The sequence below is a fragment of the Fundulus heteroclitus genome, chromosome 17 (assembly GCF_011125445.2).
Source record: "Fundulus heteroclitus isolate FHET01 chromosome 17, MU-UCD_Fhet_4.1, whole genome shotgun sequence".
NCBI classification, from domain to species: Eukaryota; Metazoa; Chordata; class Actinopteri; order Cyprinodontiformes; family Fundulidae; genus Fundulus; species Fundulus heteroclitus.
Window position 1 is genome coordinate 25,755,007 of NC_046377.1, and position 16,466 is coordinate 25,771,472.

General features: G+C 49.0%; 3 protein-coding genes across 4 annotated transcripts in view; 1 reads left to right on the forward strand and 2 right to left on the reverse strand.

Annotated features, from left to right (window-relative positions):
- Positions 1-481: 481 nt before the first annotated feature.
- calua (calumenin a) lies at positions 482-11,748 on the forward strand. 2 transcript variants are annotated; one of them, XM_012876737.3, is made up of 7 exons: positions 482-586; positions 1,459-1,685; positions 4,727-4,920; positions 9,471-9,637; positions 9,712-9,772; positions 10,419-10,618; positions 10,689-11,748. In XM_012876737.3, exons 1-7 carry the CDS (start codon positions 527-529, stop codon positions 10,791-10,793), a joined length of 1,014 nt encoding a protein of 337 aa, XP_012732191.2. In that variant the 5' UTR covers positions 482-526; the 3' UTR covers positions 10,794-11,748. The 2 variants fall into 2 exon arrangements, with proteins under 2 accessions (XP_012732191.2, XP_012732190.2); XM_012876736.3 differs by having other exon boundaries at positions 526-760.
- On the reverse strand, positions 11,658-13,280 carry opn1sw1 (opsin 1 (cone pigments), short-wave-sensitive 1). Its single transcript, XM_036149145.1, has 5 exons — positions 12,935-13,280; positions 12,695-12,863; positions 12,456-12,621; positions 12,026-12,265; positions 11,658-11,938 (listed from the first exon to the last, which is right to left on the reverse strand). The coding sequence occupies exons 1-5, from the start codon at positions 13,272-13,274 to the stop codon at positions 11,846-11,848; spliced, it is 1,008 nt and encodes a 335-aa protein (XP_036005038.1). The 5' UTR covers positions 13,275-13,280; the 3' UTR covers positions 11,658-11,845.
- A 2,752-nt stretch (positions 13,281-16,032) lies between these two features.
- LOC105936071 (opsin-1, short-wave-sensitive 1-like) overlaps positions 16,033-16,466 on the reverse strand; it is a 2,471-nt gene continuing 2,037 nt past the window's right edge. The window contains exon 4 of the mRNA XM_036149146.1: positions 16,033-16,466. This exon is cut by the window's right edge and continues 1,207 nt beyond it. The gene's annotated coding sequence lies outside the window, so the exon portion shown is untranslated.

Sequence of the window (16,466 nt, forward strand, 5' to 3'; positions counted from 1 at the left end):
TGCTTCAGAACCTGCTTCAGAACCTGGGCTCTGCTGTTTACACTCAGTCAGATCTGGGCTGAACAGGCTGGCTGGAGCAGAAGTGAAGGAGCTGTGAGGCTGATGTTCTACAGACGTGTCATCAGTCTGAGGTCCACTTTTCACCTTTCAAACGCTTTATTCACACATTTACCCAGAACCACCACAATCATTGGAGACTTCTGTGAATTTTACCAACTTTCTGTTCCAGGATGAGGTTCTGAGGAACCGGTTTGAAAGCTCAGAGCTGCAGAACATCCCACCTATGTGGACCTGCTGCTGATCTTCTCTCAGTACAACCACAACAAATGCTTCTGTTTCCTTCTGAGAAGCCAGACGCCTGCAGGCAGCCTGCTTCCTGCTCCTCTGAGGACGTGGCAGCTCCTCCTCCTCCTCCTCCTCCTCTTCCTCCAGGCTCTGCAGCTGGCGGCCGGGGACCAATCCGAGGAGGAGAGCAGCTGCAGGCCGGCTGTGATTGGCTAGGAGTCAGACAGGCTGCGTGCGCGAGATGATCGGAGGATCAGAAGCAGAGGTGGACCAGGTGGGAGCAGGAGCAGCGTGCGCACAGGTGAGGGCCCCGCCTCCTGCAGAGCTCGTCTGTGATCTGTTTAGTTCTGGTTTCAGCAGAAAGAGTTCAGCCAGAGCAGCGAGCTGAGCTGAGGCTCCCCAGGAACAAGTGAGGAACACCTTCAGAGAAGATCCAGCCAGCTGTGAGCCAACACAGAAGAAGAAGAAACATCAGGTGTGTTCTGTCAGGTAGACATGAGGAGTCAGATCAGCAGAACGTTGCTGCTGCAGGACGTCTTTATCCCAGCAGAACTGGGAGGAGAAGGAAAGCTCCACATGGATTGGTCCAGATGTTTTAGTCAGAAGGAGGGTCCATCACAGAAGCTATTTGGCTCCAGGCTCAGTCTGTCCATCACTGGCCTTGATGGCCTCCTTCTGCTCCAGACGTCCTCTCCATGCTGGTGCCATCAGGCACATGAAAGCGTCTTTGAAGCCAACAAACTCATTTAAATGAATCTGCATCTGATCCATTTGAATGTGATCATAAATCAGCGTGAGCTGTGGAGGGTCCAGAACCAAACCTTCTACTGCAGGTTAAATCATTAACTTTGATTTGTTGCTCTGCTTCGACACACCTGAGTCAAAATATCAGGACTCTGAGGTGTGTTGGTCCAGGGATGCATCTGAAAGTTCCTGGACCTCCAGGACCGGGAATGTTCTGGACCTTTGCTCCACAGAGTTGCAGTCGCGGTGTCCAACTGGCGTCCGCCTGCGGTTGGGGGCTGGTCCCTGTCTCCAGCAGTCATATGGTCACACCTCCGACCTGTAGCTGCAGATACAGGAAACCTAAATGATGAGTTAGACGATAAATCGGTGCTACGAGCTCAGATCTGAGTAAGTCTGTGTTCGCTGACGTCTCTGTCTCTGAATCAGTGTGACAGGATGATCCGTTCGCTGCTGATCTGCTGGGTCCTCCTCACTGCCACCAGCAGCGGGAAGCCAACAGAGAGGAAGACTCGGGTCAACCAGGAAGAACCACTCAGTCAGCTCCAACATGACGACAACAAGAGCTTTGACTACGACCACGAGGCTTTCCTTGGACAGGATGAGGCCAGAACCTTTGATCACCTGTCTCCAGACGAGAGCAAACGCAGACTCGGGTCAGTTCACAGTTCTTCCCTCTTTGTAACATTCTCATTCTTCATCCCAGCACCTTCAGCCCATCACCAAGGAGCTGAGCTGTGATCTCTGGCTCCTCTGCAGTCTGAGGTGTCCAGCAGGTCTCAGACAGAATGCTTTTCATTCATCCTGTTCCTGCAGAAGATGTGGTCCTGAAGGCAGCAGATGTTCAAAAAATAGCAAAACCCTCCACTGAGCTGCATTAAAAATGCTATTTTATTCAGTTGCTCTTCCTTTTTTATCAAACTTGTGTTTACGTAGATCTAAAAGCATTAAAACATGTTTATATTACATGAAGTTAAGGTGAACTCTAGGTCTTTAGTTTAAAGGTCTGCCAAGGTAACCCTACATGTGAACCAGCAGCGCTGAAGTAGCTCTCACTTTCACAAAGGTTGGTGATCTCTGCTCTAAAGTTTCTGCTGGACTCTGTTCTGAGGTCACAGCTGTCCAGCTGAGCCCCTAAAATCAGCCCAGGTTCCCTGAATACTAGCAGGATGTTCTGCTCTACGAACGATTCATCTGTTAATCCTCTCCAAACTCTGGGTTTCCTCTTGGTGCCAGTACCAAACCATTCGTTGTTTAACTTATTTAAATGCTAAAATAAATAGAAATGAAATCAGGGGCCTCTCATAAAAAGTGTGTCTATGCACAAAAAAACCTGCAGCGCAGTGTTTGACACACAGCTCAGGATGTATGACATGGAACGTTCCACAGTAACTGCAAAGTACTAAAACTGACCCAAACCCACAGAAATATAACTTCATTCAGTTTTATTTAAGCCAAGCAGCACCGAACCCCGTGTTTATTCACCATTTTGAGCTTTTGTGGTTTAAACCCGCAGAAAGAAAAAGAGATTTAGCCTCAAACAACAACGTAACACACCTGAAAATGATGGAAACTGCGAATATTCCTGTTTTTGTCTCATGTAGATGTGAATGAGCATCAGTTTGTGTTCCGAGAACTAAAGCTACACTGCAAAAACGAAACTAAAAATTAGTGGAATTTTCTTAAAATTAGTGTATTTGTCCTTGACTTGAGAATGCAAATCAGATGATTTGCCAATGGAATAAGATTTTTGCACTTAAAATAGGAACAACTCTTCTCAATTATCTTATTTCAAGTGCAGTATATCTAATTATCTTATTTTAGGGGTCAAAATACTGATTCCATTGGCAGATCATCTTATTTGCCCTCTCAAATCAAGGACAAATACACTAAGTTCAAGGCAATCTAACTTATTTTTAGTTCTGTTTTTGCAGTGTAGGGATAGACCGTCTTAACTGCTCTTCCGCTCCTTTTCGCGTGACAAAAATTCTCCTAAATCCACTCTGGTCTTATTTCTTTCTACTGAGATTTTCCTCTTCTTCTCATAAACATGAACATGGTTCACTTCCTGTGACTCTCAGCCATGTTTAAAGTCTACGGTGAGAGCAGCGGAGCTACAATCAACAGCTAACCGCTAAGCTAACCGCTAAGCTAACCGCTAAGCTAACGTTAAGCTAACCGGATACATAAACACTAGAAGCGTGAATGCAGGAAGCGCAAACTAACAATGAGTGTGTCAGAATGATGGTGTGTGGGACAACCAGTAGATAAGGTGATCCCCCACAACCTGAGGGACAGAGATAAGATGCTTTTTTTGTCATAATATATACAACTACATTTTCATAGCTAGATGGAGGCTTAGCCTGAGCCGCTGCCACTAATGGCCGACCTGACCAGCATGTCTTTAGTGGTAGAGGAAACCTACGCAGACACGGGGAGAACATGCAAGCTCTACACAGAAAGGCCCCTGGACTCAAACCCAGGACCTTCTTGCTAACCACTGGTCCACCGTGCCGAGGGTGGTGAGAGCAGGACCAGAACTCTGGCCAACCCCTGCCCTTCGGTGCAAAGAGCAGAGCAGAACCTGCCTGGTTAGGAGTTCTGACCCGGTTTATTCTCAGTGAGAATCAAAGGGCCCGTGGGTTTGGATCTGGGTTTGGGTCTGGGTCTGGATCTGGGTTTGGGTCTGGCTCTGGCTCTGGGTCTGGGTCTGGGTTTGGGTCTGGCTCTGGGTCTGGATCTGGATCTGGGTCTAGGTTTGGCTCTGGGTCTGGATCTGGGTCTGGGTTTGGGTCTGGGTCTGGGTTTGGGTCTGGCTCTGGGTCTGGATCTGGGTCTGGCTCTGGCTCTGGATCTGGCTCTGGGTCTAGGTTTGGCTCTGGGTCTGGATCTGGGTCTGGGTTTGGGTCTGGCTCTGGGTCTGGGTTTGGATCTGGCTCTGGCTCTGGCTCTAGGTCCGGGTCTGGGTCTGGCTCTGGATCTGGCTCTGGGTTTGGATCTGGCTCTGGATCTGGGTTTGGGTCTGGCTCTGGGTCTGGCTCTGGGTCTGGATCTGGGTCTAGATTTGGCTCTGGGTCTGGGTCTGGGTTTGGGTCTGGCTCTGGCTCTGGATTTGGGTCTGGATCTGGGTCTAGGTTTGGCTGTGGGTCTGGATCTGGGTCTAGGTTTGGCTCTGGGTCTGGATCTGGGTCTGGGTCTGGATCTGGGTCTGGGTTTGGATCTGGCTCTGGCTCTGGCTCTGGCTCTAGGTCCGGGTCTGGGTTTGGCTCTGGATCTGGCTCTGGGTTTGGATCTGGCTCTGGATCTGGGTTTGGGTCTGGCTCTGGGTCTGGCTCTGGGTTTGGATCTGGGTCTGGGTTTGGGTCTGGGTCTGGGTCTGGGTTTGGGTCTGGCTCTGGCTCTGGATCTGGCTCTGGATCTGGGTCTAGGTTTGGCTGTGGGTCTGGATCTGGGTCTAGGTTTGGCTCTGGGTCTGGATCTGGGTCTGGGTTTGGATCTGGCTCTGGCTCTGGCTCTAGGTCCGGGTCTGGGTCTGGCTCTGGATCTGGCTCTGGGTTTGGATCTGGGTCTGGCTCTGGGTCTGGGTCTGGCTCTGGATCTGGCTCTGGATCTGGATCTGGGTCTGGGTCCGCTGTGGTTCCACCTTTCATCCTCTCATGTTCAGTATCTCAGATCTGCTTGGTGCTTCTCTCTGCAGCATCATTGTGGATAAGATCGACAGCAGCCACGATGGGTTCGTCTCTGAGGAGGAGCTGAGGCTCTGGATCAAGAACGTCCAGAACCGACACATGTTGGAGAACGTGGAGCACCAGTGGAACGAATTCGACCTGAACCGGGACGGCCTGATCAGCTGGGAGGAGTACCGCAACGTCTCGTACGGCAGTTATCTGGGTGAGGAGCCACACACTGACATGCCTATTCGAAACGGACGCCATGTTTCCAGCAGCGGTTGATGGTTCCATTCCCTCGTTACCTTGGACATGAAGACCAGATTAAGTTCAGCTGCTCTGCTTCCACAGTGGACTGATTACGCAACAAACAGCTGGAACCGCCTTCAACCACAGTTTGTAAAGTTTGAACAGGGTTTTGATCAAGAATCCAGAACCTTTCCTGTTATTCTGTCACCATGATGAAATTAGGGTTATGGCTCAGAGTTCACACATCAACCCCTGATGTTCAAGTAGAATGCACCAACGACCCTTCCTGAGAACATAACAGTCCTCAGCATCTGATGAGCTTTAAGTGTCACAAAGACAGACGGCAGTCGGGTCATGCTGCATGGATGCATCCGCCATGTTGGAAGGTCTGCAAACAGACGTGAAGTTCAGGCTCCCCAGAAAAGATCCTGACTGAAGGCTGGTTCCTGTCTAAACCACAATGTCTGCAGACGTTTCTGAACAGAGACAGCCTGGCAGCTGCTAGCTGGGGAGCCGCCATTTTTAAAACGGCTCCTCAAAATGTTAACACGGGTCCTACGGCCGAGCCGAGGTCAGAACAGGAGGAATCTGTTTTTATCAGTCAGCCGAGCTGCAGCACAGACCGAAGACGGCTGCCCAGGATTTATTTAACAAGGGAAAAAGACAAGAAATAAAAGATGAACAATCGTTTCTAGTTTTGGAATGCTCCTTTAATGATGAAAGCAGTTATGAACTAGAAAAATTTGCATTTCCTGCGAAAATGCACTGTGAATGCAGTAAGCTGAATGATTGAGCAAAAGATGCAGAAGTTCTTTGAAGAAGAGAAAAAATAGCTGAAAAGCATTGAAGAAGTTGAAAAAGTTGAAGAATTTGAACATGAAAGAACAATAGCTGCATGATTAGAAGAAGAAATAAACTGAGAGAATGGAACCAAACATCTCCTAACTCATTCTAAACACTGAATCGTTTAACAAAGCAGAAGTAGAATTTCAAACTTAAATATACTGTAGCCATATGTGGGCCTGCATTTCTAGGAGTATAAGGGGTTTTGCCCCCCATTGAAAAGCATTGGATGTTTGAAACCTCATAGCTTGGAGATGCTTTATGCGACGTAGGCCAAATTTCTTGTGGAACTTTCTCTCTAATGGAAGTACAGACTGTGTGAAGCAGAAGTTTGTACGAGCTTCCTAGAGCTACTTCCGGTTAGCAACATGCTAACAGTTAGCCGTTAACATGGTTGTGTTCAGTATCACCGGGTGATTGTACTCTGTCAGTTTGGTCCAAATCCTGTACTGGGAAGTGCCTCAAATAGGGGTGCCAATACTTAATGTCACCAAACGTGACCAAAGTTCATGGGTCAGATTGGCCTCCTTTAGCAACTCAGCCTCACCACATCTGGGCCCAGAACTCAACATTTGACCAAAATGGTGTGTAGTGCCATTTCCCACAGGTGGGTGGTGCTGTATTGGCCAATTGGGTCGTGTCTGGGCATCATGCCAGGTCCTGTTGGAAGCAAAGGCCCAATAGGAAAGCATGATAAATCCAAAATGGGACAGAAAAGTGACACATGGCTGATAATCACATGAAACTTTTAAAATGATTACAGGAAGTGACTGTGCGAGTTTCAGATTCCTACATTAATCACAGCCACTGCAGTGGGTGTCGAAAGTTGCCATTCTATCCCAATGGAGCCTGTCCCTCTGGTCAGCAGAGTTCCGTCGTCATGGAAACTCACTCACACCTGCAGCTGACCATTCTACCGAAGTGCAGAGACTTTGCTCAGACTCTGCCTCATTGGAATAGAATGGAATACTTTGCCTCAAACAACGCTCCATATCTTTTGATCCGTAAATGGTAGAGACGTAATTTGTTCTGTGTTTATTTCGTAACGGATAGGAGAACAAGACAAACTATCAGTTTTTGCTGAAAATATTTTAATAAAGGCGTAAAAAATTATGATCTAAAGGGGATTTTTTAAGGAATTTCAAAAATCCTCTAAAAATGGTCCCGAACAAATTGCTCTAGCTGAAAAAGTATAAGAGATATCAAAATAATTCTTTCACTGTGAGTATCAGCAGGGTTTTGAGGACTATGGTGCTCATTTTTATGTTTGTACAAAAATCAGTGTAGGCATGGCGACGATGTAAAAAAGTGGATCATTTGGGGGAAGGAGGTCCAAAGCGTTTTCAGGATTTTGCACATTCGCTACTCCCGAACAAATTGTTCTTGCGGCAAAACCGTAACAGTTATCCAAAAAATTCCTTTTTTGTGAGTGCCAGAAGGGTTGGGACATTCATGTGTGAAAGTTTCATGCCTGTACATCAAACGGTTTAGGAGTAGCGACAATGCGAAAACGTGTGATGTTTTGGATTTTCAGTCGTCATTTTTCAAAACCGCTCCATAGGAAATGAATGGGGGAGGTTTCGGGTTTGTGTCGCTCTGAGGTGATTTGCTAAAAATCTATAAATGCTACACCAATGAGGGTTACATTTCCTGAATCCAGACAAAGATTCCTACGTTTTGATGTATAATTTATGTGGATAGGTTGAAAATTGAGCGAGTGAGAAGAAGTTGTTCGGAGAAGAAGAATTTGTTGAATTTCTAGAGTGTGCACTCTACCAACTGCCACTTGACAACCATAGCAACGCATGTTATTTGCTGAATTTCTTGAAAAGCCAAAATTATTTTAAGGAGGTACTATATGAAAATGGTAAAAGATATGAAAAAGCTGAAATATACCATATTAGCTGAAAGACATCACTACATTTTAAAAGTTGAATGGCGTTTCTAGCTGAAAGTAGGCTGAAGCAGTTAGCTGTCAAAAAGCAGCTGAAATGAGCGGAATTTTAGTGAATTACATTAATTTCCTATGGGAGAAAAAAAAGCTGAAATTTTGCAGAAAAAGCTGAATATTTTAAAAAGTTGAAAAGTTAAAAGTACAAAAAGATATAGCCATCGATTCCAGAAGAAGCTGAATAGTTTAAAAGTTGAATGGTTGAAATCGGACAAAAACTGTAGGAGGAGAAGCGAATCAAACTTTAAACAGTAAAAACGCGAAAGAGGATCTCAATACCTGTGAATGCCTGCTGCATCCACAGTAACTAGAGATTTACAGCGACTGTCAACGGATGAGGAAGTGTGGATCATGACAGGTTTCTACTTTCACAGGTGGAGCTGAAGAAGCGAGATGATTGGAGAATTTTACCATCAGTTTTATCCTCTTATCCCAGCCTCTATTTCCCCACAGCTGTGTCCCTGACGTAATGAGACCTGAGCCATGCTTGCAACTTCCCAGCTTTCACCAGTAGATGGCGCTATTGTCAGTAGTTCTCAGTAGCGGCACCAGAACCGTAATGGACTTGTTTTGTTCCTGTCTTTGTTTTCCCCGCTTCTCTGTGTTTTTCTCTGACTCTTCCTTCTGTAAAGATTGATTTTTGTTTTACAGGGTATTGACATCGATCATCAAGATTTCTGCCCTGATCCTCATTCCTTCCCCACATTTCTCTGGGCTCTCTTTGAAAATCATGTCACAACTTTATTGAACATGCTGAGGCTCAGAGACGTTCACAGTAAAGGATTTGTATAGTTAAGCTATTCTATATTTAATACAACACAGTCCTTCCTATCAAGTCTAACTACATTTTTTGATTTAAAAAACATTTATTTGGGACATCTTCTACAGAAAGCAAATATATCACAGAAATTGTTGGAACATAACTTTCTTTATGCATCAAAAAGTAAATTCCGTGATGATTTTCTGCTTTTGTCCAAAGTGTCTAACGTTGTTGAGATCTTCTCCTGGATGTTTGTACAGCTCTCACCGGCAGCTGGAGAACCAAAGCCTGAAAGCCTTCAAACATGGTTCTGGTCGCTGTGTTCTTGTGGCCTGTGATTGTCCAACTTTTACTCAGAAGATATTTAGCTGCAGGTTTCAGTCCAGCTTGTTTCTTTTAAACCTGCAATAAAATCCTCCGTTCTCACATTTATAATCCAAAAGGGGAAAAGGGGGTGCAAAGAAGGAACCCCCAACGCCACGCTACCTCCTGTCTAGACCAAAGCCTGTCTACACTACAAGTATTCCCCTGCCCCACCCCCACCCCCGCCCCCCTCCCCACGAGGCCAATCTGGCTGCCATCCTACGTCTCTCCACCAGAACATAAAGCAAACAGACCCAAGCTGCAGGAGTCAGACAGAAACAGGCTCTGCAACCTTAGAGTTCATAGACATTAACCTCATTAACATTCTGAGTACATTGTATTTTAATTCAATGTAAAATCACCCACTTTCCTACAAATATTAATTGACTGCATATCTTTTAAATCTCAGTTTAATTGGGAAAGGTTTTTTTCTGGTCCAACAAATGTTGGCCGATACGAGCTGGACCAGGAGCTCAGTTCTTGGTCAGCGCCGCTTCGTGTTTGGTGACGTTCAAACGGGTTCAGTCAGAACCAAAGGCGGCGTTGAATCCTGGAATCAGAAGTTTAAATGATGTAGAAGCTCCTAACTTTGACTGGCCTGTTGCAGACGGTCCTCAGACGGAGACGGAGTACAACTACTCCCACATGATGGCGAGGGACGAGCGGCGCTTCAAAGTGGCAGACAGGGATGGAGACGTGAGCGCAGACAGACAGGAGTTCATGGCTTTCCTGCACCCAGAGAGCCATGAATACATGAAGGACGTGGTGGTGCAGGTAGGACGGACATCTTGTGGCGTCTGAGCTCCAGGTATGTGTCTGGTGTCTGACTCGTCTCTCTGCCGTCTCAGGAAACGATGGAGGACATAGACAAGAACGGAGACGGCTTCATTGACCTGAACGAGTACATTGGTGAGAACCGTCAGGGTGTGCCGTCCTGTTGACGGCTCCAGGCTGCAGATCAGGGTTGCTGCGCCGTTTTCCATCCCTGAAGCTCTGATTCTGTTCCTCTGATCTGGGGAGAGTCATGGACGTCACACCTTCATCCTCCTGGAAGGTCCATAGCTGCTCCCAGATCAGAATCAAGTTTAATCGCCAAGTAGGTTTGCACTTACAAGAAATTTGACTTAGTATTGATGGTGCAGACAAAAAATAAGAATACAGTAAAATAAGAAGTAAAAAGGAAATATACACGGAAGCTATATACACTCAGTAAACTGTGCCTCAATGTAACGCAGAAGCTTGTAAGTCCTGAACGGGAGAGAGAGACAGTGTCCAGAGTCACAGGCGGCTCTTGGCCTTGTTCATAAGGCTGGTAGCAGATGGAGAAACTGTTGTTGTGGCGTGGGGTTGTGGTCCTGATGGACCGCAGCCTCCTGCCAGAGGGAAGTGTCTGAAATAGTCCATAACTGGGGTGAAGGGATCAGCCACAATCTTCCTGCAGCTCACCTGTCTGTACCTTCAGCAGAAGCTCTTAAATGTCTAAAGCCTCCACAGCATTCCTGACTGAAGCCTGGGGCTCTCCCTCTGAACGCCCTGCCTCCCATCTTCTGTGCAGGCGACATGTTCAGCGCAGAGAAGGGGGCGCAGGAACCGGAGTGGGTGGCCACAGAACGCCAGCAGTTCTCAGAGTTCAGGGACAAGAACGGGGACGGCAAGATGGACCGGGAGGAGACGCTGGACTGGATCCTCCCAGCAGACTATGACCACGCCGAGGCCGAGGCCAAACACCTGCTGTACGAGTCCGACACCGACAAGGTGAGCCCGCGTTGCTGTGGTGCCGGCGTGCAAGCCGTCTGCTTTCTAACGGCTGTCCTTCTCTGTGCAGGACGGAAAACTGACCAAGGAGGAAGTTCTCAACAAGTTTGACCTGTTTGTGGGAAGTCAGGCCACCAATTATGGCGAGGTGCTGCTACGGCACGACGAGTTCTAGGAACCTCCTGAGTTCATTAACCCTTTCTCTCTTTTCCTTTCTTTACACGTCCTGTTGCTGCATTCATGTACTTTATCTGAAAACTCTGGACCTGTTGTCCTCAGCCTGACAACCCATGGATGGATAAGGCTGTAGAGCCCGAAGTGATCTAGTGTGCTTAAAGCGTTGGGCCAGACATGGTGGGGGTGGGGGGGCTCCTGGGGCAGGGCAGCCCCTCCAGCAGCTGCTGGATGCCACCACCTCTGCCTCTGGTGCTCATCCTGGATGTGGCAGCGATTCCTGAGCCAAGCACCTTCCTCCAGCCTGGTCTTAGAGCTTTAATGACTGAAAAACTAAAATAACGTTTTATAAAACCTACGGAGTCCAGCATGTGTCAGCGGGTGAAAAAAAGAGTCAAGCAGGTGCAAATCTGTGCGTTTCAGTTCAGGTTAGTCTGTGTCGTCTGCTGGGAGCTGGGCCTCAGCGTCTTCTCAGGGTAAACAAATAAAGCCACATTTCAGGCTGCTGATTAAAACCAGGCAGCATTTCACCTTATGTGGAGCCAGATTTCCACTGAACGTACCGCGCAGGTGTGAGCCATGGTGTGAGCTATGCGTCTAAACTCCAGACAGAAGTCACTAATCTGCAGCTTGGCCTGCACAAACTGCATGGCTTATTAACCCAGGAGCACAGATTTCCACCTGCTTTGTATCTTTTCCACCTGCCGACTCCGGATAAAACCTTTTTACACCAGTTTGCAGTCGGTCTCTGGTTTGGATCTGCAGGCTTACATTCATCCCTTGCTGGTTATTAACACTGACTGTAAGTAGAAAATGTTGCTGCTGTGCAAAGAGTTGTCTTTTCACAGAAATGAGGACAAACAGACAAGAAATCGAATACATTTTTATTTGATTTTTGTTGCTTTTATCTAAACAAATGCCTTCTACAATAAAATATCTGGTGTCTTATATATAAACTGTTTACATGTTGGTGTTTCCTGTGGATCCTCTGAACTCAGACCTTTAAAAGTCCTTTGGGGAAGTCAAATGTCCTTCTGAGTTTTGCTCCCAGCATTACGAAGCTGTGGACACTTCAGTCTTTGAAGACACTTCAGATGCTTCCTCCATTTTCTTTCCAAACACCATTTCCATAATGCAAGCGTTAAACTGGAGACGGAGAAACAGTGATGAGGATCTGATAAAAATAACAAGGTGGAATATTTAGCTGCTGCAGGACAGGGCGTTTGTCCTCACCTGTTTGTTCATGAAGGCGTAGATGAGCGGGTTGTAGACACAGGAGCTCTTGGAGAAGAACGCTGGGATGGTGACGAGCCGATAGTCCTTGTTGACCTCTGGAGAGTTGGCGAACCAGAGACCCGTCAGGGCGTACGGGGCGTAGCAGGTGACGAAGGAGCCCACCATGACGATGATCATCCTGGAAACCTCCTTCTCAGCCTTCTGGGTGGACGCAGACTCCGCCTGCTGGGCTGCAACCTGCAGGAGAACGCATGAGAAGGAGAAGCGCGTGATGCAGCTGGAGGCCTGTGCAGCAGCTCTTTGCTGAGGTCTTCATGCATCTGCAGCCTGACCGCCTCATCTGCCCTGACTTGTTGAGGAGAAGCCTGGACTTCCCGTAGCCTGCCCTACCCTTCCACAAACACGCAGCGCTGGGTGATGGACTCACGGCTCTCAGGGCTCCCAGCAGCTGGGAGTAGGAGAAGATGATGATGGACAAAGGCATGCAGAAGCAGGTGATCAGCAGGAAGTACATGTAGCTGGTGGTGCCCAGCTCCTGGTCGTTGGTGTACCAGTCGGGTCCACAGGCGCAGCCCAGCCCCTCGGGGATGTACCTGCAGAGCAAACACGCCATCAGCCGCAGAGCGTCAGGACCGGTCTGGACCGAGGTTGGCGCCAGAGACCCACCTGCTCCAGCCGAAGAAAGGCGGGGAGGCGCAGCCCACCCCCATGAACCAGGTGAAGACCACGGCGCCGGCGGCGTGAGAGCTGCCGAACTTGAACGCTCCAAAGGGTTTGCAGATGACCAGGTACCTCTCAAGGGAAAGCATAGCCAGCGACCAGGACGTCACCAGGCCTGCCGGGAGAAGATCAGCTCATCAGCCACCTCCACCTCAGCCACCACAGCCTCTCCACCTGCAGCCTTACCTGCTACGGCGCCCATGGCAGCTTCCAAGGCACACATGGTGTAACCCAGGAAGTAGTAGCCCCTGGCGCTGCAGACGAACACCTGGCTGACGGAGAAGGTGACGAAGATGAAGCCAGCGAAGGAGATGTTGACCAAGATGTAGTTGAGAGGAGCTCTCAGCTTCTTGTACTTGGCTGTGGCCAGGAGGACCAAAATGTTTAACGGTGTCCCTGCGAGGAAGACGAAGCCCATGAAAAGGGTCTGCAGGTAAAACGCCCATGATGGGGCCAGGTGATACTGGGGCCCCTCGAAGGGGTCCACCTTGGAGATGTTCTCGTACAGGTGAAAATGTTTCCCCATCTTTAATCTGAGCTTTTCCTGCCTCAGCGAGCGCCTTCAGCCTCTTTATATACACCCATTAAACCACTTACAGCAAAGATAAGCTGTGCGGCTTTTCCCAAACTTATGGATTTAATCCTTCTGACACTTTAATCTTCTTATGGAGAGAATACATAATAAACACAGCTCATCCTGTTTAAACAGAAAATCACATTTTCAGCTGCAGTTTGACTTTTATTGACGGAATCTGAGAGTTTTTCTTTATAAACGACAGCAAATCCGCGCTCATGCGGAAGAAACAAAGTTCAGTTTTATTTTTAAAGACGATGTTAATTATGTAAATTTCTCAATATAGAAACAATTCTCTGATCACTGACTCTGATCAAACCATTTGGGATAATCTTTGCAAATGAAGATGAATGTTTATTCCTCTCAGATTAACGGCTCTGGTTAACGAGCTCGTTAACCTGCAGACGATCATAGTCAGGACATTTAATACATCATCTCAGGAATGTTCAGGCCATTATTTAGCTCAGTTTCCAATCATCTTTTCTCAGAGGATTTTTCACATTTTTTTAACCATCTCTGAAGTTAGTGCTTTTAACTTTCCTTCGTATTAAAATGTATTTCTTCATTTGAAAATACCAGCAGTCTTTGAAGAAGTTCATCTTGTGTTCATCCTAAATAAAACCCTAATGAGTGATTGTGCCTTCAGTTCTAACCTGGTTGTTTTGCTGCAGACTAAAATGTGAAGTTTTATCTGTTGTCTGATGACTGCAGGGCTGCAGCTCTGCATCCAGCTTTAAGCTAAACTCATTAGGAGACTCAGTCATAACCAGGAGATGGCTGACCCATAAAAACTCCGTAAGAACCTTTATTTTTCCGTGACTTCAGGTCTAATCCGGATGTCTAAGATTTACCTGAGCGGGTCATCCACCTTAATCCGTGCCAATCCTGCAAATAAAGAGCTTAGACACATAATGACTCCACAGCTCCTGGTCCCTCCTGCTGTGCTCCACACGGACAACTGAAGATGCGGATAAAGACGGAAATCTCTGCAGCTACTGGACATATGGTGCTGCGGTTCTGCCTCGCCGCCACTTCATCGTTTCCTCTTCATGCAGGGAAGAGTCTCAGAGCTGCATGGCTGTGGGCCCAGGGACCTTCTGGACCTTCTGGACCTCTGCGTTTCTTCTGGTTCCTCACCTTTCATCCTCTGAGGAACCATAAGACCAGCTGCCCCACAGCAGGACCAGGCAGGTCATTGGATCGGACTCCGTCAGAGCTGAGGCTGTATCGTAACCAGGCTGTGAAGAGCTCAAGCATGGGTATGATACGACTTTATTAAATAATGGCTGCAGCCGGCCGCATCGATGTGATAGTACAGGTGTTTGTCTGACCTGCAGCTACTTGGATTATTGTTGTGTTGATGACGCTTGTGTGTCTGTGGGGAGCGGCGATACTCGGGCAGGTTGTCCCCTGGAGATGCAGACTTGTTAGAGGTGGGATTGGTAGACGGTGTAGCAGATGGGAGCAGTGAAGGGCTGGTGGAGCTGGCTCAGAGACCAACGCAGCCCCAGGGCATCTTCCCAGGCCAGGTACATGCTGCAGCGCAGAAACAGCATTCCTCAGGACCAAGAGGCACAGCGTGAGGCATTGGGTACCGCCCCCCCACCCCTCAACCCCCCAGCACTGCCATCTCCAGCCACACCGGCCAAGCACGGGCCACACCAACCTCTGGCAGCAAGACCTTCCAGCACCAAGCAGAGAAAAGCCCCCAACATACAGCCGGCATCAGCCCACTGCAGCAGCCAGGACCCGCGAGGACCAAACGAGGCAGAGCCCCTTACCATCCCACCTGATGAGGTTGCGCCTTGGAGAGGAAGAGGGAGGGATACCTACCAGAGCCACTCGTAGCTGCTGCAGCCTGCGGCCAACGCCTCAGACCCCCAGGGCCCCAGAGTCCACAAACCCCCGGAGTCCACAGAACCCCAGAGTCCACAGACCCCCAGAGTCCCAGAGCCCCCAGAGTTCCAGAGTCCACAAACCCCCGGAGTCCACAGACCCCCAGAGTCCCAGAGCCCCCAGAGTTCCAGAGTCCACAAACCCCCGGAGTCCACAGAACCCCAGAGGCCACAGAACCCCACAGAACCCCAGAGTCCACAGACCCCCAGAGTCCACAGAACCCTAGAGCCCACAGACCCCCAGAGTCCACCGACCCCCAGAGTCCACAGAAACACAGACCCCCAGAGTCCACAGACCCCCACAGACCCCCAGAGCCCACAGACCCCCAGAGTCCACAGACCCCCAGAGTCCACAGAACCCTAGAGCCCACAGACCCCCAGAGTCCACCGACCCCCAGAGTCCACAGAACCCCAGAGCCCCAGAGCCCACAGACCCCCAGAGTCCACAGACCCCCACAGACCCCCAGAGTCCACAGAACCCCAGACCCCCAGAGCCCACAGAACCCCAAAGTCCACAGACCCCCAGAGTCCACAGAACCCCAGACCCCCAGAGCCCAAAGACCCCCAGAGCCTCAGAGTCCACAGACCCCCAGAGTACCAGAGCCCAAAGACCCCCAGAGTCCACAGGCCCTCCCCACTATGGTGTTCATAGGCGTGGTTGTGCTCATGTAACCTGGTGTGATGAATGCAGATGTCTAAAGTGCATTACAGTTGGGCTTAGAGCCAGCAGGGTCCCCCCACCCAACCCTGAAGCCCAAAGTGCCTCTAGTGTGCTTAAAGCGGGGGGCCGGGTGGGGCCAGACACGGTGGTGGTGGGGGGGTGGCGAAGGGCCAGACATCACATCCAGACCCTGAGCGCTTTGTGGTGGTGCATGTTAGGGTGGAGGCATCAAGGCGCTGGAGCGAATCCAGGAAGTTGTTTCCTTTTTAAACTCAGGAGGAGAAACGTTCTCCAGGTTCTGATCCAGTTCTTTACCTCCAGCTTGGTTCTGGTCAGCGCTGAGGTCATTCCAGCCCAACATGTTTATTCTGGCTGGTGCGTTTGCATCCTAAGGAGAAGAAAGGACAGTCTGTCACGTTCAAGTCTAGGAACCAGGCTGACTGGACCGTCGCAGACAGTTCTAGCTCCTGGACCCGGTCTGGACCCGGTTGGATCAGAGCCATGGTGCTTTTCCATCAAGCCCGGTGGGTCTGGCCTCCTGCGGCAGGGCAGCCCCTCCAGCAGCTGCTGGATGCCACCACCTCTGCC

What these genes read in the sequence shown, in the direction of transcription:
- calua (XM_012876737.3), top strand. Translation starts at nt 527, where the DNA reads ATGATCGGAGGATCAGAAGCAGAGGTGGACCAGGTGGGAGCAGGAGCA. An exon ending in GAGAGCAAACGCAGACTCGG is followed by an intron (nt 1,686 to 4,726) that starts GTCAGTTCACAG and finishes TTCTCTCTGCAG; the next exon opens with CATCATTGTGGATAAGATCG. An exon ending in TGACCTGAACGAGTACATTG is followed by an intron (nt 9,773 to 10,418) that starts GTGAGAACCGTC and finishes TCTTCTGTGCAG; the next exon opens with GCGACATGTTCAGCGCAGAG.
- opn1sw1 (XM_036149145.1), bottom strand. Translation starts at nt 13,274, where the DNA reads ATGGGGAAACATTTTCACCTGTACGAGAACATCTCCAAGGTGGACCCC. An exon ending in TGCCATGGGCGCCGTAGCAG is followed by an intron (nt 12,864 to 12,934) that starts GTAAGGCTGCAG and finishes TTCTCCCGGCAG; the next exon opens with GCCTGGTGACGTCCTGGTCG. An exon ending in CCTTTCTTCGGCTGGAGCAG is followed by an intron (nt 12,622 to 12,694) that starts GTGGGTCTCTGG and finishes TTTGCTCTGCAG; the next exon opens with GTACATCCCCGAGGGGCTGG.